This window comes from Neodiprion fabricii, chromosome 6 (assembly GCF_021155785.1).
Source record: "Neodiprion fabricii isolate iyNeoFabr1 chromosome 6, iyNeoFabr1.1, whole genome shotgun sequence".
Classification (NCBI taxonomy): domain Eukaryota; kingdom Metazoa; phylum Arthropoda; class Insecta; order Hymenoptera; family Diprionidae; genus Neodiprion; species Neodiprion fabricii.
Genome location: NC_060244.1, coordinates 25883085 through 25910637, shown reverse-complemented (window position 1 = coordinate 25910637; position 27553 = coordinate 25883085). Strand labels below are relative to the sequence as shown.

Sequence of the window (27553 nt, the reverse complement as noted above, 5' to 3'; positions counted from 1 at the left end):
CAACGTATAAAAGTTTAAGAAAATGTCTATCTCTTATCTGCAGTCAGTCGGCTATGCGTCTATTATACCTGAGTGAACTTGGTTCATAGTTGAAAAGCAGCAGGTGGTTTCAGTTATTCATATCGCTCGATAAGGGAGCAACAGGTGCCACAATGCGGTTATCGGAAATAACGAGATAATCCGAGGGCCCTCGATTACGGTGACGAAGCGGAGAAATTCCCTTGGAAAATTCAACGTTAAATGATATTTTACGAATATAAGTTAGATGCAGCAAAAATCGCGTTATTTGTTGCGCGATGAATACGTAAGACGGGTCAAAAACACAGCCTTCATACGAACTGTGAACTATTTTTGCACATCAAATTGAGTGAGCCGATAAATGAGAAAATAATATCGTTTCAGGGTGTAATTTATTACAGGAAAATTACGACTTGTATACATATTTGTATAGAACAATTTGCACCGGGATTCACTCGCGCATATTTGTAGATAAAACTGTGTCGTAGATATTCGTGTCGAATAATAAGCTGCAAATGGTAATAGCTGTTATTTGTATCCCATTACGCTATCGAATTGAACGGTATAAATACTGCCGGTTGACTAACCTTCGTTGAAAACGTTGAACTTTTTGTAACTTGTACGTATTCCATAAACAAGTTGAACATCGTATTTATTTACAATTTTCTTCAAGAATGGATTCAATAAAAGCACGCGAATTAATCGATATTCGATCGGTAAGAAATTGCGATTGCGGCGTAAATTCGTTGCGCTACGATTGATTGATTGTAATTGTTATTAAATGTATATGAAGCAATGGGAGGATAAAAATTTGTCAACTATAATACGTCATTATTAACACATCCAGGGCAGAGATAATACTCTCGAATATTTATTACAATAACTTTTTCTCACAGTCCGGGCTTCTTTTATTTAAATACACGCGACGATCCGCGGCTGCGGCTGATTAACGGCCAATTATTAACGGTCATAGTGCGAATTACACACAATTATTGTTTATAATTGGTGCTGTAAAACAGTTGTACGCGGTGCAAGACGAGTTTTAAACTTTGAACAATATTTTTCATCGTTTGATACGGAGTCAGACTGCAGCCACGTTTCCTGGTCATAATACAGCTAGGACGGGATGCTGTTAAATAAGGCTTGGCTCAGGTTCAAGGGGCGAGATCTGCAAACCATCGGCGCCACGGTTCTGACCGAAGAAAACTGGCCTCTTATCCCGTACGCAGGGAATTCATACGCGCACAGATATATAAATACATATGTAAAATTGCAACTGCACGAGTAAATATTTACAATAAAATTGTAAAAATGTTTGTGGAATTATACCGGAGATTCTCACAACTCGTTCGATTCAAAAGAAACATAATATGCGGGATTTTTACTATTTATACATGAAAAATTGCGCGTAAAAATGCGCGAGGTGTTATACATGTATCTTACAAAACACTTCGTTGTAGTAAAACAACGTGCCGCAGTTTAATCTTACTGCAAAATTTGCACTCCGGGGTCGCGAGCGTGTTAATCATGCTTGTAAACAAATGTAATTTTCCTAGATATTCCTCGAGATGATTATGTATGTATTTTTTCGTCACTTGCTGCACGTGGTTTGGATTCGAAAAAAATCCTATCCGGATTGACCAGCTTTCGCGAACTTAGCAGACGCCACAAGAATCGCGATAATTAACGTATTAATTACGCTCTCCGCAGACCGGCCGGCGATTCGCTTGACTTGTTAATTCGGTTCCAGTGCTAACAGTAACTAATTATTACTGATTATTACTTATACGAGTGCAACGGCTAGTCGAACTGACGAGGTTAAATTATTCTCGAAAGGGTGAGTAGTAGAGTTTTTCCGTACGTCGAAAATCGACGAAAGTGATTCGCCCACGCGTTAATGTTTCGTTAAAATTTCAAACAGAGCTAACAAATAAACAAACATTGATAACCCTTGCATATTTTGTGTACATGTTGACAGAACCTTACCAGGAATTTTTTAATCGTGCAATTATACACGTTGATTATGTTCATAATTGAATTTACCCGGAGCTATAAAATTATCCAAATTTTCAATATTTTGTTTCTCCGCTCACGATTACGAATTCATTATTTTTCATCCTCATCACCCTGTACAGTAAATTCACCGGGATAAAAATGATAGCCTACATTCGAATCGACCTAATTTTTTCCAATGGTCAAGTTCAAACTGTAAATGTTATATATATACCTATATTATACAAATAACACGCGACAACTTCATTCGGAACAAACAACCCCGCTATAGACAACGGGTCTGGCATTCCTATACAAATATATTGTTTACTTGCGACTGGTTCGAGTATTTTCACGTAATCGAACGATATTATATTATCTATTATTTTCTTCGGTAAACCGAAGTGACGGATGAATTAAAAGCAGAGAAAATACTGAATCGGAAAATTCATTCGACTCGTTAAGAAAATTAAAGAAGATCGAGTTCTCGTTTCTACGTTGTTTTACATATAAGCAAATGATTTTGAAACTGTATTTTTATAGATTAATTGCTCATTAAGGAATATTTTCCAATTCCCGTTATCCCTTTTTCACATACTCCTTTTCTTGAACACGGAACATCTTGTAAGGATCGTTTAAGATTAAAAAATCAATTTTTAAGACGCTGTCAGGCTCGACAAAAAAATCCACTATACCTACAAAAAATAAACAATAAACAAGCAAACCGGATAGATGAGAATATAAATAAAGAAAACATTACTCGATGAGAATAAATTGTCTGTATTAAAAGATTGTCGTCTAAAAATAGAAGCCACAAGGGGAGGCTGCAGTTGGTTAAGTTGGTCCATTATGCATATGCATGATTCGAAGTTAAGAAGCTGTCCGTGTCCCGTACCGCGTGTCCGTCTTCACCTCGCCTGAAGATGCCTGCACCGCTGGGCAAACACGCGACGATTTAGAATTATGCGGGTAGACAGAAACGCGGTGAAACTCGTGAGCAAGAGCGACTTGAACAGGCCGTGCGGCATCTCGATCGAAGGACTCTAAAGTCGACGCATCTGCAACGTCCCTGTACCGAAATATCGAAGAGGAGAATTAAGTGTCATTTTATTGTTATTTTTTTTTTTTTTTCGTATTCAAACATGCATCATTTTTGGTTCTCCTTTTCAATTGCATAACCGAGACGATGCAACGGTTGCACTTATATTACGCATACAGCAATCGCTGAGCCGTCGTATTTAGAGATCATCGAGCGTTATTCTTTCTATCTATAGACCATGTGCGGTGTTTGCAAACTACGAATATATGTAGGTATACAGGTATTTATGCGTATCTGTTGTACACACAATTCAACGTGGCATAATTGTACGGCTTCTTGACTATCACGATTATACGTAAATATATATATATATATATATATATATATATATATATATGTATATATACGCAGCGGATCGTGTTGCACGCGTATGCAGCAAGGCATACAGATATATGTATGTACGTACGTCGGATGCGTGCGTGCATCGTATACCTACATATGGTATGTATTTACACTCGAAGCATTCACGTGCATGGTATACAGACAGTTTTCGGGTCAAGGGTATTTCCTTTCGTCAAGTATTTGTAGAGCGTTCTAAACGCGAGATAATGCGTTTACATGCAGTATAGATCTCTGTGTATGCATATATTACGCTCTGCCTTCGACGGAGATTGATCGAGGATTGGTCAGAAACCGGCTTAACGATAACGTGGCTTCCATATGTACGGACAGCTTATACATGCGCAAATGCATTGGGAGTTACTAACATTTTTCGAGAAAATCAAATAGACGTCGGTCTGATTAACAAAGTTCCGAGTCGACAAGATGGACTTGATTTAAATTATCTTTGCGAAGCAGCGCCTGATACTTTGTATATACCTATATACCTATATACGATATGAGAAGAAGAAATTTTCGTTAACGATTGATTTTTTTTTCTATTCTTCATCTTCAATCAATCTATTACTAAAGGGAATTTATTTTTATTCAACGAATGCTCGTAACATGTTTTTTCTTCTTTTCCGTTTTCTTTGAACGTTTATCAATAATGCCGATAATTGAAATCGAGCAAAATATTATCTCGCTTCTCGTGTCAACCGAGTAATTATACCATAGAGTGAGACTTGTTAGTGATTTTGTCGGTACCGTAGAACCGTGCGATCAATCAGCAGCGGTGAAAAATCTAACGATAAGACGGACCTTCCGAAACTCGGAGATTTCGTACTTGTAATAAATTGTCGAAATATCGTATATTTCGAAAAATATTCACTACAACGCGACGGAGTCTTCACAACTTTTCCGCCTCGACAAAGTTTGCGTGTGAATCGAACGAACGCATCAAATACCGCGCCAGTTTATATAATAGGAGAATGTAAGGCTGCACGGTAAGGCCAGGGTCTAGTCGATTCGAGGGTCGACCGAGAACTTGAATAATAGAAAAATATTGGGTCCCTAATCCGAGCAACCCTCCGGCCCGTCGACGGGATGAATCTTTATTCTTTCGGTGGGAAGAATTTCTCCGGCGCGGCGTTTGGCCGCGATTGGAGGAATACTTGAGGTCACGCTGCCATTCGGGGGTCCGATTGGCCATCGAGTGCCGTGCACGTGAATACCACGAGTGGTCGGAACGCATGCGTGGCTCAAGTCGATCCGAGACAAGCCGGAGGAGCGGTATGAAAAAAACACAGTTGGCGCGGCCGGCTCGAAGGATGAGGTCTGCGGTACCTCGCGCGTTTTTTTTAAATACATATTCGTACTTAACCGCGTTGCCGAAGTCGCGTAACAACACTGTTTCGTGAGGCACAAGTCAAATACAGGAATAACGGTTGAGGAGATAAATGTATAACATTATAATTAATCGTTCAATTTTATACATAGTTTATACATGCCGCAGAGATTAATGATAAACAGCGTGATACGCTGCCCCTAATAACGAAAATAAAAGTGTCAATGAAATGTAAATAAAATCGTTCGTTCATCTATAATATTTATCCGTAAACTATATACGTATACAAACAGTGTGGAAACTCTAGAGAAGATTCTTTCACCCGTCGGAATTCTTTCCTTTATAAACGGTGAGTAACTGACGAATCGAACACGAATTTGAAACCACTATATTTCACACGGTGTGCGTGTGACGCGTAACTTGTTGATATTTATTGCGCGAGAATGAGTTTAAATAACGCAGCTAACTTCAGACCGCGAACGTTGAGAAGGTCGTGTTTTTCACAAGAGAGTCCGTGACTCTACGTAATTCGCCCGCCCCTCGGATTATTATTTCCCATTCGATCTCTCGGAGAAACACCTCGACACTTACGTATTGATACTTATTTCCGAAGATTGCGTTGGCGGTTTCAAAATGCGAAAACAACTCGCGTTACGAGTTCAGTCTTTTCTTCAGCAAATACAATTACAGAGCAATTAACGGTCGTATGAATTGGAAACTGATCTGTTTACCCTTGTCAAGTGGTTGGAAATCGATAGTGTGAAACGAAATTATGCTTGTGGCCTCTGTTTCCAATTCTTGTTTGTCGGATGACTCGCTAAGCATCCCGTGGCGTAGAGAAACAACGATGATCCAAACTTACCCCTGTAAAATGTGGCGCGATCGGCGGGCGAAGGTTTATTGGCTTTATTACCTACAAGAGAGTTTTTTCAACCAAGATGTAGCGTGGTACAACCAATAAATCCGACAATGTTTACCAACAAAGTTCAGGGTTCATCCAAGAGTTTTCCTTACGCTCTTCGTAACCTCGCGAGTTGGGTTTTGACATCTGTCCTCGATCTTGACACGCGCCGCGAGTAAATTCGTTGATATCGCCTGACATTCAGAAATACTATACAAGAATAGGATACACGAGGTTACGTTGACGCGACGAAATTTACCGAAAGGTTATCAAGACTTTGGGGAAATTCTGATCATACGGAAGATAGTAACGTTATCTTATCGACTCACCGTGCCAGGAAGAAAGTGTCGTTTTGCGATTTTTGAATCGCTCGGAAATTCGGTAAACCGTAATGAAACAAAACACACTCGTATTTCGAAATCTTAGTTCCTTAAAAAAACTAGTGATTATTTTTTCCCCCAAATGTTTCGTTAATGCGATAACGTTGCCAATTTCAAACTCTCAAATTCGAAAGCTGCGACGAATCAAGATGGACGCCAATCTAGCTATCCGTGTAACGCGTGATTGTCGAACGCTTCGGATGTGTAGAATAGCTAATTGCAACCGTAAAGTGGGAAAAGGGTGTAGAATAAAAAGAAAACTGATGTAGCGGTGGAAGTTTCGTATTCCGAAGGTTCGTAGCCGTAGCTACGTGGAACTACTTCGTATTCTAGTTACACGCGTAAGCGACAATTGCGTTAAAGAGAAACGTGAGAAGTTTGCGTCGCGAGGTTGGCAACAGCGGGACATCGGGTACTGTTTCTATTAAAGAAAACTGGTCTTTTCTTATATTTCATGCGAGAGCCTGCAGTTGAAGAATATTATATTATACCTGCAAGCCGAATGTAGCAACTGAGGGATGCTGAAGGGTGTCGGACGCAGACGTCAATTTATGACTAACGTAACAAGTAACAAGTTTCCCGTGTCTCCGAGTCAAGGAAGAACAATTATATCCACTTGTGATACAATAATCTGTACAGGAAAATATTATCATAGGAATTGAATGCGTATGAAACAATTGTATTGTAATGTGTTAATAAAAACGAGCCAATGTTTTTCGAATCAGTTGAAATGCTTCTCTTTACAATTATTCGTTTCCTTGGTAATATACGTATACAAACTGCAGTCAGCCAAGATTTTACTATAATTACAAACTGACTTTGAGAACAGTGATAATTAACCGTTAATTGGCACTTAAAATTAGTGCGCTAATCGATAAATAATTCATCGTTTATACGTAGGGACGATACAGCTATTCGTTCAAGGCGATAAAATCATTTTTTAGGTCGTAAAACATCCGATAAGCTAAACTTTAACTTGTCGAAATTTGTACATTTACAAATCGACATTTCGTTAATATCTACGTTACAATAATTCCACGGGCAAATTGATTGTGTATAATTTATATTTCTTATTCCCGTTAGATGCTATAAACGAACAATGTGGTATACCATTCATTGTTTTTACAAAAGTTCATTACAACGAATGCAACGGCAAACTGCATCGATGCGTTCAATATTTTTTCAAAACTAATTTGCCGCGAGTCTTCCGGTAATCGGCTTTCAGTAATTTCCTTTTCCCTCTCACGTGTCCGTAAATTAAACGCTATTATACGCACAACGCACTCACAATCAGCATTTTACAAGCGCGGAAGGTGAGATTTTACGCACTTCAGAGGTATTTAATGCAGAAGTCGCGAGAGTTGATTCGACGGTGCAGCAGGTAATAAAACAGCCGTCGCAATATTTCTCTTCTTCGAGTAATTAACAGTCGCCCGATAATTCGGAAACGAAAGGGAGACGTGCGCGCGTTAAACAATAAGTTAAACACACGAGTGCCGCAACGACGACTTCTGTGCAAATATAAAAATTACAACCATACGTACATACCGTTACAATTATCCAGGCTTTATTTAACGCTACGAAATGTCTACGTTCGAACATGTGCGAGAAGTCTGGGCAAAACTTACGTTTAAAGTTATCTACATATCGCGATAAAATTCCCACGTAATGTAATAGGTTCTAAAGGGCGGGATAATTAAACTACGAATCACGCGGTTACACTTTTGCTGTATACAAGTAATCCAGCAGCGTGTATGTAAGAGATGTAATATAATTTGGCTACTTACGAGTCACACTAATTCTATACACACATTATATACAATGCCAAGCTGTAGTGTAGCGGCTATTTATACGAACTGCATTTATGACACGCATGCCGCGCATATAGACATTGTTATCTGAAAAGTATAATTCTAGATTAGGAAAATGGTAGGTCAATATCATGATCGTTGCTGCATACATATCTAGCGCTCGGAATTGGAGGCATGCGTCTGACTATAGCAGCACATCCTCGATCACCGACTTTTATTTTACCAGATGCGGGGCGTTTGGATCGTACGACTTTTGAAAAGCGTTTATCACGCGAATATTAAATGTATGGAGGGCGACGAACTCTCTGTCGTCTTCGTTATGATATATATATATATATATATATACACACACTGTATACTTTCAAGGCATACTATATCATGTATATGTAATACAGTCGGCGGAAAATACTCCGTATAAATTGTTAAAATATATACGACCTCTGTCCCTCGTATATTCTCTACATGCACAGCGTACCTACGATTGTATAATCTTCATGCGCAAGTATTACAGATATTTTATGCCAAAATAATCCCGACGGCATATAAATACGTCCAGACTCAACACGTTGGCAATTTATTTCGCAGTTTTGAAAGGCTGTCTCTCTCTCTCTATATATATATATATATATATACACATATATACACGCCTATGGCCGAATGCCTGCGGTTTGCTCGGTTGTAACCAATTGGATGACTGACTCTTGGCTACCGCGTGATAACCTCGTGGTCAAGCGCCAGTTTCGTCTGTCGAACAAGCCTGGCGCCGCGTGTGTATAATCGAGGAAAGTTCGAAACGCGAGACGATGACGTGCCGAATTTGCTAATCGAACCTGGTATTTAATTACCTTATCGACATTTCGCTCACCTCAGCTGCAGGAATTCGATATTTGTATGCCGAAGAAACTCTTTTAATTTTTTTCATCACTTTTTATTATTCATTTTATTTTTTCCATCAACATACTTTACAGAGTAACGGCATTGGGATATAAAGTCACGAGTTTATGACAAGATTCCAGCTGATTAAGTAGCAGTAGACGTGGGGCTTAATTCGTCTATAAATCGAACACAGATTTGTTAAAAAAAAAAAAAATCAAATTTACGTCGTGCGAAAATTCATAGATATAGCGTATTGGTCGCACTATTATGACTGAAATATTGTTTATTAATTGATTGCGAGATATGATTTTTATTTAATTACTTATATTCTTTACCAATAAAGTGTACGTACACACATCGCATACGTACGTATAGGTATAAACTAAGTATCTAAATTCGCGAATGGGTGACGAATGCGAATTATTTTATACTTGGGAAATTCCTGAACCTTCTTGATCATTTACGCTACTAGCAAGTACCGCATATGTACATACTTATCTCGGCCTACCAAGAAATCGTTCGGATTTAAACCGAATGAAAATTTCCTGTGCGTGATTTCTCGCAACTTGAGAGGAATAACAGCACATAACAACGTGGAGACCAGTTATGAAACTTCTTGCTGATTTTCTATTTCTCTTCCAGTTTTTTCCTCTGCATTGACCTGCGAACGATTTTTCGTTGCGTTCAAAACGAATTTTCACGAATAACCGATATCAATTGCAATACACGTAACTATTTTTTGTCAAATTGCAGAATTTTACCGTATATCATGTTATTGGTATATGTAACAACGAGTCAATCGCGTGAATGAAAATGAAAGACGATGTGGTCCGACGGTAATGATAATCATGCGACGATCACTTATCACCGGTGCAACGTATAACGTGTCAAAGTTTCTACCTTATTTTCTGCATAAACATATCGAATGCTGCGATTATAATTATACATCTATACAAGGTACGCGAATTTCACTTTCCTTCGCGCGTTATATATATATACGACATTCATCCATCGCATTTCACGATAATAATTATAATGTCGATTCATTAACGCGGAAGAAGCTGAACCCTCTAATCACATTCGTGAGTCTACAACAACTTTCGAAGTAAAAAAGGTGGGAACAAGTTGCCTCATTTTTCACGGTCACCTTTAATAATTGGCGGTCGCTCGAGTTATCACGTATCGCTGTTCTATATTTAAAAATATTTCTCTCTCTCTCTCCTGTCTTTCTCTTACCATAAACATATACCATAAATATATATATCATATTTCCATGCGATGAGGAAATTACGAAAGGCCTGGGTGTCCTGCTATATTTGCCCCCGGGTGCAATTGCGATGTTAAAATCAACATCCGCGGGTCCCGCATTCATATTTGTTATTGATCGAGTGACGAGTTATGATTTCTAGTCGATTGAGAGACTTTTAAACATTTTTCGTCAGAGTCCCTCTTCGACGAAGCTTCTTATAATTTTTGATATGGGAAACGATAAAAGAAATTTAAAAAAAAATTTTTCACCACACCCTAATGTATAGCATATACCAAATAGGTACTGGCTCCTTTTTTCGAATCTCAATATTCGCGTACTTTATCAACGGCTTGGTCCTTAGATACATGTACGCGTATCATGTACGTACCATAATTATTATTATTATTATCATAACTTACGTTGTACGTATTGTTAACTCTACTACACCGCGATACTGCACAATTTTTCCAAGCATAAAGATTCTTTTTATCCTTTCTACTTCAACACTAGAAATATGTCGCGTGACGTATGTACGATGTGTACGGTAAGTACACATGTAGGTATACAGTACAACCATAATCCTTTCCAAAGCTTGAAGAGTTTTGAATTCGAAACGCGGTTATAACTCACAGCTTGAATTTCTTTTTACCTACTTATCGTGCCTACATAGTTTTAGCATTTAGATGTTGTATAAAGAAGCGAAGGAAAAGGTTTTTTTTTCTTTTTCTTATTTTATTTCAAAGATCACGGCAGACAGGTTTCTAAAAGTTTTCATGCACGTTTCTGAAGGTAAAATGCTTTAAACTTGTCACGTGTGCCTTTATATGTATGTGTAATGTACCCAACTGTGCTGAATTTTTATGCTAAATTACGATTATTCGCATGCAAATCGATATCGCTATATACATATGTATGTGTATATACGTATATACGTTTGCCAATGAATTAAATAACGATGCGAGATTCGGACGAATGTGTAATTGTGCAAAGTATTAAACAGTTCACCTCACGTCCGGTGCGGTTAAAATTATCTCCAATTATTATCATAATTATCATAAGTTTCCTCGTTTGCTTTTCCATTTCTTTTTCTTTCTCTCACTACGCTCGTTGTTCAGAATTTATGCAAGTATTAAGAGAACGTTGATCACGTAACACGGCTACCGATTCAGAGCCGCATCAATGATGGTATTTATACATGAATAATTGTTACACATATAATTATGGAGCCAGTATAAAAAAATTTCTATAAAAATAACCGCGCGATGATTCAATCGCGATAATTTTGTCATTTTCAAATTTAAAATCTCCTCCGCCAAATACACGCGTGTTATATTTAAACATCACGTAGGTATGCGTGGGGCAAAAAAGTCTCTCAACCGATTTATCTTAAAATTGTGAGAAAAGATTCTCGCTTTCGAAACTTATGAAGAGATTTATCTTTTTTTACATCGGTCTGTATCTATATACTCGTGCAGATTTTCTCTTGCGAATATCGTCGTGTTACGAAACACGTATGGTAAACCACACGGTATATTCCATGCGTGCAGATGAGGTGATAAAATTCTCATCGGAATTATCACCGCGATAACGTGACGGGAGAATTGATCGAGGCTCGAGGCGATTCTCGCATATATTAATATAAGTATATCTATTAACGACAAGTGCGGAACGAGGTTAGATCTATAATTGAAGCGAACACAACGAATTCATTTTCAAGGCTTCGATGGCATTTCTTGAAGGATTTGGAACTGACCTCACGCATCCTTGTCCTCCTAACCGTTCGTCAAATTGCGATGATATCGTCATGTGTGAAAATTAGTATGCCGTGTGGTTACAGACTTATATTATTTCGATACCTTCTACCATATATCTCTCAAGTTCGAGAGTGTAAATTTGTTGCTTATATACGAGGTCGAAATATAAACCAAGGAGACGGAATATTAGGGCCAGCTGTTTTTAGACGTCGGTATTAATACTGAATTTTACAGCAGTTTTATATTGATTTGGTTTTTTTTCAAGCTTTACTCTTGGATTTTTTTAAAAATTAATAACAAATTAATTTTCCTTCTTGATAATTTTAACTTTGAAAGTCGTTTCGGACGTTCGGAAAGTTAAGGAAAAGCTTCGCTCGTCACGTAAGCCGGGGATTCGTATCGCACATGTACGAGTATGTGTCTGTCTATACACAGAGGCAGTTGCGTGACACGCATGTTGTGCGTTTCGTTAGCGATACGAGAATAAGGTTGATAAATTTGCAGGAATTTTCGACGTCTCGAGACGAGTTCACCGACTGATTACAACCGTCACATATACATATACACGGCGTACGTGAAGAATTTTTGGCATGCTGGACTACATATCGGCTGGTACGAAGTCCAGAGACAATTTACCAAAATTATACAAATTCAACGTTTATTCTTTTTCTCTTCAGTATCCTAGCAAGAATATTCATTATTTACGCTCTAAACACGACAAAAATTCCTAATTAGATACATATTATATATTGTTTATAATTCACTGTAATCATTTGACATACTTTCTAGGAAACTGTGACGGGGGATAATTACAAAATTTAAATATCAACTTTGATATCGCGCTTTGGATTATAATTTATATATATATATATATATATATATATATATATATATATTCGATAAGAGAACAAAATTTCACAAGTTTATGAACCGTGTACACAAATTATTGCAATACATTATTGAAACTAAAGTGTGATAACGTGTTGCGTACCTTGATATTTATTCAGAGGGATAATCTATGCGAGTTCTCCGATTTTGCGATGTGAGAAAAAATTCGTGATAACGAGATAACCTATTTCTATTCAGGCACACCGCACGTGTGTGAGAAATGACATAGTGCGTAAAATACCAGACACTCAAATCGGATATCGATACGTGTAATGTATAAGCCTTATCAAAAATTTCCACCTGTCGTATATTATGTATTAATGTTCGATGCGTAAAAAATTCTCTCGTTGGAGTCAAGGATTTTAAGGTCTGGTATAAAGAGTCAGCGATAGCTAATTTAATATTTTCACGCGAAAATCTCAAGTACAATATCGGATTAAATATAAGAGTACATTGAAAAATATAATATAAGATAATAAAATATGAGAATTGCATTGAAAAAAAAAAAAAAAAAATCTACCGCATTTCGATCAACGATACATATTATTTAGGTATAAAATTATAGAAAATAAGAATTTCATTTTTCAATTCTTAACATCACTTTCATCGTTCTCAGAAAATACAATTTTCATCGCAGCTGTTGAGCTTATACTATATACATACAATATACATATATGTTATATATGTCACGTGACACGCGCAAATCAACGTGCCTACATACCGGGCACCGTATATGAACATACCAATCGCGAAAAACGCGAGTATGCCACATCGCGGAGTAAAAGAAGCATTTAACAATAAGTGGAACGAGCCGTCGAAGGCAGAGTTGCCGAAGCCGTGAACTTTTTTTTTATTTTACCGATCGTTTATCGATGTTCGGACAGAAACAAGATACCGATGTTGAGCAGGAGTCAACGCGTAATCGTGTGTGTTGACCTGTAATTAATCCGACCATACGCGGTTCGTTTCTACAATTAATTGAAATAGTCAAGTATCTTGTCTTGTAATTTTCCATTGATGAAAATTCGGGCCAGCTTCGATTGCTCGATATAGAACAGACGATAATAAAAAGAATGAGGCCAAGGGCGTCACATTATCTGTGCGTATATATGTGTTGTACAGGTTGAGATACTGCAGGTTCGATGATTATTCATAATATAGTCGTAAAAAAAAAAAAAAAAAAAAAAAAAAAAAATTGCGGTCGCCTTAATCTTCGTTTTTTATTTCTGTACAATGTAATAAGAGACGCTTGCTTTCTGATCACGAGCTGATCGAAGATGATTGATCGATATCGTTATACCAAAATATTGAAAGAAAAATCTGTGTAAAAAATGCGAACAATATAAAGTTTGGAAATCTCTCAAGTTCTGAGCGGAAATTTTTGACATCGTCTTATATCTTTCGCACATGATCTCACTAGAGTAATAAACTATCGGTAATCAATCGCCTAGGTCTGCCATACAATCACACATTCTAATATCTACAGTCAACGGCCTGGCGCTATGGCACGTCTAGCAATTGGATTACGCATCTTTGTAATCGAAAAAAAATAATATTAACAATGTCCAGACGGAATATGGATGATGATGGATTAAAGCGACGTTAATGCGAAAACAGAGATAAATTATACGTAATAAGTCTCACGCGTCAATGTGTATTAGACAATATCTTCTCTTATAAATTTTTATTATTAAAAAGTTCCGAAGAATCGCAAAAGATTGAATGATTTTCTTCCAATATCCGTAAATCGATTATTGTCTTAATTGACGCGTAGGTAATACAAATACATCACGAAACGTTAATCCCGATATTCGATATTGAATTGAGTTCAATTACAATTAGCTTTGATATCCTTGTAGGTATATATTCTTTACGCTTTATCGATAAGCGATAGATAATAATCAATATGTTATTTTCACTCTCGTATAAGCGATCGTTGATCATACAAATTTTAGCTAGATAGTAAGTATCGATTTTTACTTTGTACTCACGTATAATAATCTTTTATCACATTAATATGTATTGAAACGAGTAGATATGCCTGAGCGTAGCCGGAATTTTTGCGTACCGCAATGAGAGAAATGTTTTTATCTTCCGAATCTCCGCCGTTACAGTCGGGGTGGAATACCACAAGTTTCGCGTTTTTCGCGAGCGCGTTGCGAAAAGACGCTTCATTGCACAACTCGAAGGCGGTGGGCGATTGATCGTGGGAGTTGTAGCGTGTAGCAGATCTAGAAATGTGGGGGTTATCGCATATTTTCACCACCACCGCCACCGCCACCCTGGTCCCCAGTATCTCGTCGACGATCGAAAGAGAGCATGCGACAAAGGTCGTCGCTCCGTCTTTGATAATCTATATTTCACGTGCAAAAGCTGTCTGCAAAGCTAATTCGGGTGATAAATTAAATGGTAAATTGACCAATATTTGCGAAAATCAAGTGTACGTGTGAATTGTTCGTGATGTATCAGTGTCGAAAAGAGAAATAGAAACGTTGAATGAAAATACGGTAAATTATTGAAAGTAAAATTTTTTTTATCAAACTTGTGCCGTACATACCTACTGTGTACAGGATTTTTAACAGAGAAGATATCATTTTACCGCGTATCGTCGAGGTAATGTTTTAGTTTATGCTGATTTTTCGAAGCGTAAAATTAAAAAAAAAAAAAAAAATGGAAAGAGTGAAAAAAATTATTGTTTTTTTTGGTCGATTCGGCCAATTTATAAAACTACGAAATAAACTAAATAATTGCATTGCAATAGTTGTGAAATTTTATTTATTCTTGCGATGAGGGGGGGGGGGGGGGGAAAAACTTGCTTGCTACGGGAGAACCCGTTAAAAAATAATGAAAAAAAAAAAATGATCGAGCGAAAGGAGAGTCGAATTTTGGTTGAAATATCGTAAAACAGCGAAATAACGCGTCGATCAGTGATCAAGGATATCTTGAATAACGATCCGCAACGCCTTCCGAAGAAAGAAAAAGGAAAACCGTTTGTTCGTTTTTTTTCCCCCCTTTTCTTTCGAATTCTTTCAAATCTTCTTATCCGCTCACGCCACATGCGAAATAACAAGACGGTGGATGCGAAGAGCCGGCTTATCTGGTCTCGGAGGTATCGCGGCTTGAGTCACGCGTAAATAAACTGGCGCCTTGCGGTATTTATTTTATTACACGCACACACAGGGAAATACCCGTAACGAGATCCAGAGGATATCCAAGTCGCAACGTCGTTTGTTAAATAACTTTCAATCCTCTGTTCGCAGATCTCGATGTGCTCGATTGCCATGCCCGCCGAGGTGATCCTGGGGCACAGTCCCCCGGTTTACAGCACGCTGCTTTATCGACCCCTGGTGGTTTCGCCCCAGGTAACGACGAGGGCAGTGCCACCCAGGATACGCCCCTGCCTCTCGACCGGATCCCTACCCGTAGACGATATTCGCAACAACAACAAACAGAAGAAACGTGTCGTTTTCGCCGACGATCGTGGCCGGCCCCTTACCCAGGTAAAATATTTTGTAAGTGTCCGCTTTACTTTTTCTTTCTTTGGAAAGGGAGAAATTGATAGACGAAATAAAACAGGAAAAACTGGTAACCCTGTATATAGTCCGTAAGAATGCGTAAGGACGCTTTAACGATCGTGATGCATAGTTTTTATCGAAATTTACACACCTATACGATTGTTTAAATTAGTTGCAAATATTTCGCAAATATTCGTATTACTTACAATCAATGTTTTATTCTTTTTTTTTCGGCAATTGTTAAATATACTGTTTTGCTCCGATTTGCAAGAATTTACAAATCGGAAATTGCAATAATCGAGAATTTAGTTGAGTGTTTTCTAGTGTAAAAAAAAAAAAAAAAATACAAAAAAACAAAACAAAACGAAACGATCCAATCGTACAAGCTTATGCTTAGTTTTTCTTTTTCCCTGAAGTCGAAAGATCAATTCGAACCCACGCGAAACGGAGATTTATATTTACTAGTTAGTAGGTCGACGTATGTTGATAAATAATTAATCTTCGTCATCCTAAATCTCTATTGCATCATTCGCAATACTGTCGTAAAGCGATATTATCTGTCAGTTTTAATATATGCCTCACGCAATTAACATACAAATGTATTACTAATTACCGCAGAATTTTGATGCTAATTTTTTTCAAACTCGTATAATATTTGGAAGTCGACTACTCGATGATATTTGAATTTTGTATCGAAGTATGCGGTAACGATAAATACAGGATGCCCAATGGTCGTTAAAAATTTTCATTGTACATTACTGAAATTTCTATGCCTGCGCTAAGATCGTCAGAATTTATTGTAGCAAAGAATCTAACGATACGACGTACTGGAAATTTTGCTCCTTGAAATTTCGCGACAGCGTCGTTTTTCGTCGTGCAGCTGAAATTATCCTAATACACCAACAGCACGCATCAGCGGCAAAATACAGCAGCTTGGAATGCAGCTATGCAAATAAGACCTGAACGCGGTACAAAGATTTATCGCGAGAGTTCACCGGAGATTAATTTGCAATTCCTTTCACCGTGCGGCTTAAACCGCAGTCACTTATCCGCAGCATGTTGCAGATTAAACGAATTCTCCAAACTGCATCAAATAATATGCAATACGTATGCACCGCAAGCTTCATTCGCATACAGGGGGGGGGGATTTGCCAATTATATCGCGCATAGAAACACAAAATGTACATACGTAATGCACGCGTAGAAATTTCGATTTTGTAAAAACGAAAAGGAAAAAAAAAAGGAAACAACAGAAAACGATAAGTTTTCAAGATCAATTATAATAGTTGTTTTTGTTTTCTGAAATTTATGGTTCTCATATAGAAGATTTTTCATCCCCGGAATCAGAGGTTTAGGATTTGTATCACCAAAGTTTTTTTTTTTTTTTTATCTAACCAGATTCAAATGGAATTTATATACTCCGCGTATCTGTGTAATATAATCGATACTTCGATAAACTTTCAGGATCGTTCAATTTCGAGGAGTAAGTGAAAGAGAATGGAATAAAACTTGATTACCAAGGGGACAGTGTCACAAATAGACTGTACGAAAAATTAAAAAAAAAAAAAAAAAAGCAAGACAATTCCAAATAATACTAGAATCAATACTTCAGGATCAATACGACAGTATGGCATATTCGAAAGAAACAAGAAAATAAATCATCAGCGCACAAGCGAGAACTTGTAGAAGAAAAAGCCAATCGTAAAGCCGAACATCCCTTGTTGTTTTAGGTCCGAGTGATGTCGGAACCCAGCAACGTGCCGCCTCTTTGGAGCAGCGCCTACCTCGCCGGAGTGACACGAGGTGTTAAGGTGGAGGCGACGCCGACGCCGTGGTCGCCGACGTTCCCCCAACCGGCGAGCGACTACCTGGCCTTCCGGCGCAAGCTGGACCAGGAGGCTGTTAGCCTGGAGAACGTGATAGTGCGAGAGGCGGAAGAGTGTCTGGTCGGTACGGTGAAGGTGAAGAACCTGGCCTACGACAAGGAAGTGATAGTCAGGGCGAGCAGCGACGACTGGACCTCCCACGAGGACGCCCACTGCAGCTACGTCTCGCAACCGGGCGCGGCGCAAGCCGCCCTCGTCCTCTACGACACCTTCCGTTTCCGGTTGACCCTACCGCCGCGCTCCGACAAGATTGAATTTTGCGTGTGCTATCGCGTTGCCGGCGACGAGTACTGGGACAACAACGAGGGGAAGAATTACGTCGTTAGAAAAAAGGCCGAGGTGAATATTGACAGGACGATGATGATGAGCATGTGAAGCGTGTGAGATTGGAAATTGAATCACGCGCTCTCCCCACCCCCGCAAAACCGAGACCTTCGTCCTCCCCGCTTAACCTCTGTTGGGTTTTCTTGTCTTTTTTTCTTTTTTTTTTTTTTTCTTTTCTAATCTTTTTTGCACCTTTCACACCCTCCCTGCTCTCCCTCCATCTGTCATTTGCTTCTGGTTGATTATGTGTGAAATGTGTATAGGTTTGTGTCGTAGACTGTAGGCTATCCGGATCCAAGGTACGAAATGGCGTCGCCTACTAACGGGTGACATACCGCACAGTCGTATTTGAAAATAAAAGACTATTTTATCCGCCAATTTTATATTCAATATTAATTCGATGTTAGAATATAAGTGACAAAGAGTCTTACACAAGGTTTTCCGTTCTCTTGATTGACCGGAAACGAAAACGGCTGATCAGTTAGCGCGACGCCATTATTACCATAGAACCGTATACCCAGTATTGGATCCAGATGATATTTAGATACTTTAGTTGAATAGGAATGACATATTTTAGCATATTTTTTCCCCTTTTTTTTCACTCTGACAGTATATCCCGGGAAAAGATTTTTTATTTTTTTTTTCACGACACGTGAGCTTTTAAATGCATTATACAACGGATGAAAAAGCATGACACGTACGACAAACATGTTTAAAAAAAATTGAGATTTAGACTTGATAGATGATTATGTAGACTCGTAACGCATACACGGATAGAAAGGAACTTCTTAATCCAACAAATTAGATTTGTATCAAATTCTATGTCTTCAATAAAACTATTTAGATTTAGTTAGTTTGACAAAACGATTTAACAATAAGTTGTCCAAAGCACTCCGCACGACAAAAGTATTCCGTCGAATCAAATAAATATCGCGTTTTCCCGAAATTGACTACAGCATTCAGTTGAGTCAAACGAATATCACTTGACTTGACTAATTCTTTCCCTCCGTTTATACGTACATCCGTATACAGTAACACGCTGTATTACGATACAGAATTAACTTATTGTTATAATTTTATTTCAAGTTGCACAAAATTCGTCGATTACAACCGTATAATAGATATTTGGACAAAATTATACACTACATATACGTGTAGGTATGGTTGAAAGTGGAGGTTAAAAAAAAAAAAAGATTTTTTTTTTAAATTTAAAAAGAAAAAAAATCGCGTCAGAAATGAAAAGGAAAAAAAGTAGTAGGGTTGATTAACGAAAGTGAGAGAGGGAGAGGAAAAAAAAAAAAAGATGCGAGAACCGTTTAACGGAACGAGAACGTCGTTTCGTGTGGATATTTGCAGCCGCTGCAGCAATCGACGAAGGCGTCCATGATCTGCAACGGCGGTGTGACGTCGATTAGCCAGACGACGTCGTCCTCGCTGAACACAAGAAGTGACCCGATACCGATCAGCAACGGGATAACGAACACGAGTCGGGAGGATTTGCGACTGAGGGACGCTACAAGGGCGAGCATGAGAGCCTGGAGCGAATTCGCATCGTGGAATCACCTCGTGAACGATTCGCCCTACTGGTGATGCCGACCCGTTCATCGACCTCGACTCGCTGTTCAGCCGAAACGATAAAACTTCATTCCCAATCACGCGACATCGAACAAACAATCAAAAATACAAGTCTAAGAGATAACGAAAAGAAAAAAAAAAAAAAAAAAACAAAAAGAAATAAATAAATAAAATAAATAAGAAAATTGAGAAGAAATAAATGAAAAAAAAAAAAAAAAAAAAAAAAACCAACCAACAAACGCGACTCGGCATTGCAGATGTGCAGAGCGAATACGATGCGTGTTAAGAAGTCACGTGAAGAAAAATCGCGATCAGTGTGCACCGATTTCCCCAGCTGAGACGACTTAAGTATCCCGATCGACGGAAATCGAGAAATTAATTATCGATGCGGCGAGGGCATGAACGACGTCTACCGTGCATCGATCACCAAACGATCTTCGGTTAAAAAAGTATCCGGTCATATCCCTGATGGACGAATTTCTCGTGATGAAAAACTCATCGGGACTTGAACGATTACGTTCACGTTTAATACCAGATCGCTATCGCGCAGGAAAAAGGGGCAGTTAATATTCTCATGGTGAGTTGCTTTTATAAATTATATATTCTTAATACGATTGCGATTTCTACTCCAGCAGGATATTTCACTGCGTAGGTTTGAAATTTTTTCTTCTCATTCGGTATAATCTGGGCACGTGTATAACGTAACGATTTATTTTTTTTTGCAAATACGGGAGGAACCGATTTTTTTTTTTATAGAGAAATTCGAGGACATGGAAATATTGTCCCAAAAGTAATTAAACTACATTACAGAATAATGACGCGTTGGCAATTCTTTCTTTTCTTCGATCCACCGTTATTTTCAACCCTCGTCGATATCCTTCGATTTTTTCTTACAACCATTGGAAAAATTTACGCAATACTTTTAGCCAAGAGACGAGAATTCGTATATGGAGTAAAATACATTCGCAATTTGGATTTTTCTCATTTTTTCCCCTAAATTTGGATCGTTCACCGAGTGTGATTGCCTCGGCTTGACGCGGCACAGCCTCAAGAGACGACGAGGCACGCGTGTTCGCTGCGAAACTTTCACTCTATAAATAGCCGTCTATATCGAGATGTCTAAAGGCTGAATGTACACGCGGCAGTTAGAAGTTACGCCGGTATCGTTGCTATTGATACAGTAAATTTGACAGCGTTCAGTTTCCCCCGTTCTTCACACTTCGTTACATTTATGTTACGCGCGTGAAACCAAATTCCAAATTGTGTAAGTATACGAGAGAACGCGACGAGCAACGTTATCGTTTTGGAAAAATCGGCTATTTTTACGTATATAGATTATTTATTATTATAATAACTATTTTTCAATCGATCGCCGATGATTCGCAAATTTATTTCTCGTTACGTAGATAATTGTAACGATTCTTATTTCATTTCCCTCCGTGTATTTAATAGTTTTTCATCAATCTCTCACATTACTCGCCAGATTTAAGAACGTTTAATCCATTTATCGCCAGTTCAGACGATTTTCTCTTCGATCTTGTCATTTCGAATCACTTTTTTTTCTGTGAAATTTGAGCGTGCTTAAATTGATTTCCGGTTACCCTGTACGACCACCTCCAAAAAATTTCGCAAATGATTTTCAGTGATTTCCGATTGCCTTGTCAACGATCTAAAACAATAGTTCGCCACGTCAATCTCCGATAACCTTTAAATTGCTTCTGAACCCATAACATCTGAGCAATTGTAATCTCGATTTCCAGTAATTTTCCGTCATTATTTGACCCCGCATGTACAGAAAAAATAGAAATGTTACAAATAATCGCCGACGTTTGACTGGAGTTTATCGTACATTATAAACCGGTCATGCACTACGAGTCGCGTCAGCGGAATAATTATCTCCCGATATTCTTTAATCGTTCATCAACGACGACGACGAGCCGTCGAAGCCGCGGTTCTCCTTGGACGCCTTTAACGCATACCTACATTTCACGCGAGCGAGTATCTGCGGAATCGGAACGCTGGCTGCCACGCATTATATACTTACTTGCGATGCAGCAGCCGATTCGCAACACGTCTGCAGTTGCAGGGAATCCGAAAGCCGGTTTACCAAGGCGTGGCAGAGAACCGCACCATAAAATCCCTCGGGTCGTCTAGACGCGTGGGTCTCGACGCCGAGACGCCCCGGTTCTTCGATTTTTCTCAACCGGAAACTCCGCCCCTTCATCGAGAGCTCTTTTCACACCGTTCTCTGTCTTTGATTTCAGACAAGTTTCTTTTATTCGTTACAGTTACTGTCGAAAATTTCAGCAAAACCAGTATCTTTGTACAAAAACGGATTCAATTTTATTGCAATTATTTGTCCGCGCATATTTCTTTTTTTGTTAACAAATTTCGTCTTTTTCATTCTCTGAAGGAAATTATTTTTTTCCGCTTGTTTCTGTTTCAGGTTTTAACGAGCAACGTGAATTCGCTGTGCCAAACAAATTAAAAGGTCGCCCGTTCGCGTCCAAATTCTAAGTTTATCCTAACTTTACGCAACTATTTTAGTTAGTTTCTATCCTATAAATACTGCAAATATTACACATGTAACCATGCCTTCATTGTACATACAAACACACAATTCGTCAAACATTGTACCACAAACATATTTTCCTATTCGTTGATATTCTTTTAAACCTTAATTAATATCGTTATTATCTATATGTCTATTTCTCTCTCTCTCTCTCTCTCTCTCTCTCTAAAGCTTTCCCTTGCTCTCTCTTCACGAATCAATCATTGTTAAATGTTTTTTTTTTCTTTTTTTACTTATTAGCGATGATCAGTTCGGTGTAAAGTTCACTATTAGCTGTATGCAGTACGTATTTTACGACTTGGGAAGGAAAGAAAAACAAAACAAAAAAAAAAAAAAAAGACAATAAATGGGGAAAACGAAAAATCATCGTATGCGAAACTCGACTTCTATCTGTATACCTATACCGATATACTATGAACTATTTCGGGCTGCGGGGTTTTAGTTTTCTATGAAAAAAAATTGGAAAAAAACAATGATATACGTATATTTATAACGCGTACAGAGTTGCAGGCCGTTTCTTTTTTACGGCTTAGATGGACGTAGAGAATTTGCGAAGGAAGGGCGGGAGGAGTAATGATTTTACAATGAGAATGAATTATCGAGGCACGTATACCATACAAATATATGCGCACACACACATACGCAGATAATTTTATACATAAATTTAAAACTTTGAAATTAAGCCAAATTATTATCTGCATGTTGCGTTGATTCGATCGCGTCAATTTACTACATATTTTAACATATATTTATTTTGTTATCCTACATGTGTACTGTGTTTTGTCTTTATACATTTACGTTGTTATATATTTATGTAGTATATACATTTGAAAGACAAGAAACTTTCAAAAATTTCTTAACGTTTTACTTATTACACTTTTATCAACACACGTGTTTGTGTGTGCGCGCATAATATTGCGAAAGCATCTGCGTGCAAAGAACTGAATGTGCCTTATAGAATGTAGCTCGAAATTTACAGCATATGTATATATATATATATATATGTGAAACGGTGCTACGAGATTCTGATTTTTATTTAAACGTATTTTCATTTTCCAATGTCACAGCAATAACGTCAATATTCGTTCGAACATTGCGATATATTGTACGTATATTGTTTCGTATTTTCAATCGTGATATATGATGTTTGACATGTGAACATGAATTTTTTACGCTACGCGGTGATTCCAATTTTATTATATTGTGATGATGAATACGATATACTTGTAAATTATATAAAAAAAAAAAAAAAAAATACGACTCTATGAGCAAAAAGGTGTATTAAATATCCGTCGCAAAAAAAAGTGAAAGAAAAAAAAATGTGGAAATTTTAAAAATTGATGAACCTTCCTGTAATTAATTGTTGATGTGTTTTTATATACGTATATTTGTATTTTACTTGGTAAAACGATGAGGGGAACTGAGAGATTTTGATAAAAAGATATACGTACGGATAGGATGTTGATCGTTGTTTAAAAAAAAATGTTATATCTCATCGTGGTAAATGTACTCAATCACACAAAGTCTTGCACACTGCAGATGAAATATCTTTCGCTTAACGGGGTACCCAAAAATTCGTGGAATTCATGCCATTACTTTGTTTCTGCGTTTGAGATAAGTGGGCATCGATTTTTGGAGGTATATATTTGCACGTCAAAATCGAGTAGGGTTTATCATCCAACAAATGTATCGCATGTAAATCGTAAAATTTGCATCTGCGGTTGGATTTCATACAAATGTCATTTGCTCCGAGTTAAATTCGACCAGGCACTCGACACTTTCAAGCCTTGCGCCGTGCGTAAATGTACTATTACTTATACAACATACATTTGTACCTACGTGAAAATTTTGTCAAACTTTCGTAAGCAGCGCTTAACTCGATTATATAATGAATATTATTTTTGAAAACTATATTATAATGAAAATCGGTCGAAAAGCTTTATCACACGTTTGTACGTGTGTATAAAAATAATATCGGTACCCGTCCTGGCGCTGCTTAAGAAAGCTCTATCTGTAGAACATGTGTAGATATAAATATATACAATGTGTATATATCAATATCTATAAAGATGAAAAGTTTCTCCGCCTCGTATGTACAATAGGATATAAAACATGATGTATAATGTGTGAACGTAGCGAAAACAGATTATTCGTAGCGTTAATGGTAATTTTATCCGTTATGTTTTTGTTTTTCTCCTTTTTTGTATGTCGAAAAATATTTTACAACCATTAATCTACGCGTATTCTCAAATCATCGATCATTAATCGTTTACTTCGTTACACACATGTGTACATATATATATATATTAATAATTATTAACTTCACTTTTTCATTTCGTCACCGCGATATATTTAGCATGTTATCAACGGCCATATAGGTATACATATTTTATAAATGAGTGCTGAGCGAGTGTGCGAGAGAAAGAGGGGGAGAGAGCCCTTGTTATACCTGTGAAATGTGTATATCTGAATAATGTAATAGGAGTGAATATATATAACATACACGTGATACGGCAGCCCGGCCGCGGCATGAAAGTGTCGAAGGATAGATGCGGTATTCGAATTGTTCATCTTTTCATTCGTACTTTTTAACTTTTTTCTAACAAGAAAATTATGCAGATTTGTACATATAGAATTATTTGCATACAGTGCCAGACTATCTCACTCATTTGATTACTATGCGGCCGAAATACTGCTTCGGAAATCCGAAGCAGTTCGTCATATTTTTCGAAAAGGTTTTCTACTTTCTTTGAAGAAAAAAAATCTCACCTAACAGGAGTGAAAATATGTTTACAATTTTAATATCGCATCTGCTTAAAAATGCACAATTTTTTATAATTTCTCGTTGTTATCATTATTATTATTATTATTATTATCATGATCATTATTATTATTGTGTTATCGTTATTATTAGTATTTTATGAATAATTAAGCAAAGGTTAGTTTATGGGAAACGAATGGCAAATATTGTGAGTACTCTTGTCCTAGAGAGCTTAAAGACTGATCATATTATTATGTATATCTTTGAATAGTTAACTTACCTATCACCATATTATTTTTATTCTTTTTATTTTTAATCGTAAATAGATTTGTCATTATTATTATTATTATTATTGTTGTTGTTATTGTTGTTGTCACTATTAAATTGTTATTAGCAAGGCTATATACAATTAAAACTATTGAATCCTTGAATCACCTGTGACCTTATATCAATATTATATTACACACACACATATATATATATATTTTTTATTTCAAATTGAATTAAAAATTGTAAATATTTCATACACGTATTACGTAACCCTCTGAGCCCTTTCTTCTCTCTCACCCATCCTATTGTCCTTTATTTTTAATTTTTTTCTGCAACTGTTTAATATTCAAAGTTGAGATACACGCATAAACATTTAACCACTTATAAATACAGTTGCTAGAGCCATTGTAATTTGCATCGAAGGAAATGTATAATCAATTATCCCCTGCACTCGTCCTCTATTATACAAATTACGATACATGATATTACACGTAATTTAAAATGCAATTTAAAGGCACACGGATGCAAACAGCGGCATGCCAATATGCGTTACACAGATTCACGTGAATATTTAATTTTTATCATTATGATTATTACCGCCATTTTATTCATTACGTTTATACGTTATACAACTATTATTTTACGGTTATATAATTGTACGTATATATGTCAATCAACGATATTTTAGGTTTCCTGCCTAGGCATATTACGTGTAGACAGTTCAATATACATATATATATATATGTATATATTAAAGTGAGGTGAAGAAAATAATAATAAGTACCATAAGGAATAATCACCGCTGTAGAAAATTTACTCTACTTTGCAATAAAATATATTATACACATATGAAAATATTCAATTTGTGTTCTTCAGTTTCTTTCAATTTTTTTTTTTTTTTTTTTTTTTGTACCGACCCATTTACCTTTAGAACGTATGTTTCGAAAATCGCCTTCAAATTAAACTAAATTCTGGCAACGGTGCCAATGACCTCAGCTATGAGATATAACACGATTTACGTATAATATTATATGTAACAGCTTTTATCTTAATTACATATTGCGCACAGGGACAGAAACATCTGCGTCAGTTTTTTTCATGTTTTTTTTCTTCTTTTAAATTGATGAAAAATATTATCGCAAGAAAAAAAAACTCTCTAATTGCCCGCGGTGTAACCAGTTGACAAATATTTAGCTATCTTTAGTGTTGATATTTGACCAATAGGTGTAACTCTGTACACGTAGTTACGACATGTATACAATATCTTGGTAAAACTGCTGGATATGGGACGAAAAAAAATACTGTCAACGAGTGAAGATGACGATTATTTCGTGTACGCACGTGTGAGCACAAATTTTTTCAAAATATTTCAGTACAAACCTGTAGATGATTAGTAATAATACGAACAACGATGTGTTACACAACAATTACGTCAAATGTTTCAATCGAGTGAAGTATGTTACAAGTTGACAAGGAATTGCCAGCACTTACAGTTCTTTGTGATGGTAGATTCTTAGTTACAGCGAAAAATTGTCGGTCGAGGAAGCTTCAAAAGTTAGACAATCGGACAGGCTTCGGGTGAGTTAGAAAAAAAAAAAAGAAAAAAAAACGTGAATTTGCAATAGCATTACGTTGCGAAAGGCTTTTGGCCAAACTTGCTGTTAATTTTCCAATCGATAAGACAGGACTGGAGGGAATGGGAAGCCGCGCCACGTGTTCGAATGAACAGTTACTACGAGGAGTTAAAGAGCGCGGGGGTGAAGAGGTAAGTCCATTGAATCCCGGAAAAAGATATTACGGTTTTCCATGAATGGAACGACCGCCGCGCTCAGAAAGCCGTGTGGAATCAATTGAGCGCTCGGCACGAGGCGTGTGTAATTATATATCTGTAGGTGTATGTCTATACATGTACGAATTCGTGTCTATGTATGCCCAGTTTTATCGTGTAAGCTGGTTTCACGTCTCGTTGACGTTTACGTACGGCTATTAAAACGAAATTTCGTCGTTTCCTCTCCT

The 27553-nt window shown here is 37.3% G+C and overlaps 1 protein-coding gene across 3 annotated transcripts; it reads left to right on the top strand.

Annotated features, from left to right (window-relative positions):
- Positions 1-1701: 1701 nt before the first annotated feature.
- LOC124184553 (protein phosphatase 1 regulatory subunit 3C) lies at positions 1702-23742 on the top strand. Of its 3 annotated transcripts, none has more exons than XM_046574370.1 (5): positions 1702-1855; positions 15895-16146; positions 17880-18374; positions 19716-20511; positions 22381-23742. In XM_046574370.1, exons 2-4 carry the CDS (start codon positions 15901-15903, stop codon positions 19947-19949), a joined length of 975 nt encoding a protein of 324 aa, XP_046430326.1. In that variant the 5' UTR covers positions 1702-1855; positions 15895-15900; the 3' UTR covers positions 19950-20511; positions 22381-23742. The 3 variants fall into 3 exon arrangements, with proteins under 3 accessions (XP_046430326.1, XP_046430325.1, XP_046430327.1); XM_046574369.1 differs by lacking the exon at positions 1702-1855 and adding an exon at positions 4722-5124; XM_046574371.1 differs by lacking the exon at positions 1702-1855 and adding an exon at positions 4723-5124 and having other exon boundaries at positions 15895-16134.
- Positions 23743-27553: the final 3811 nt, after the last annotated feature.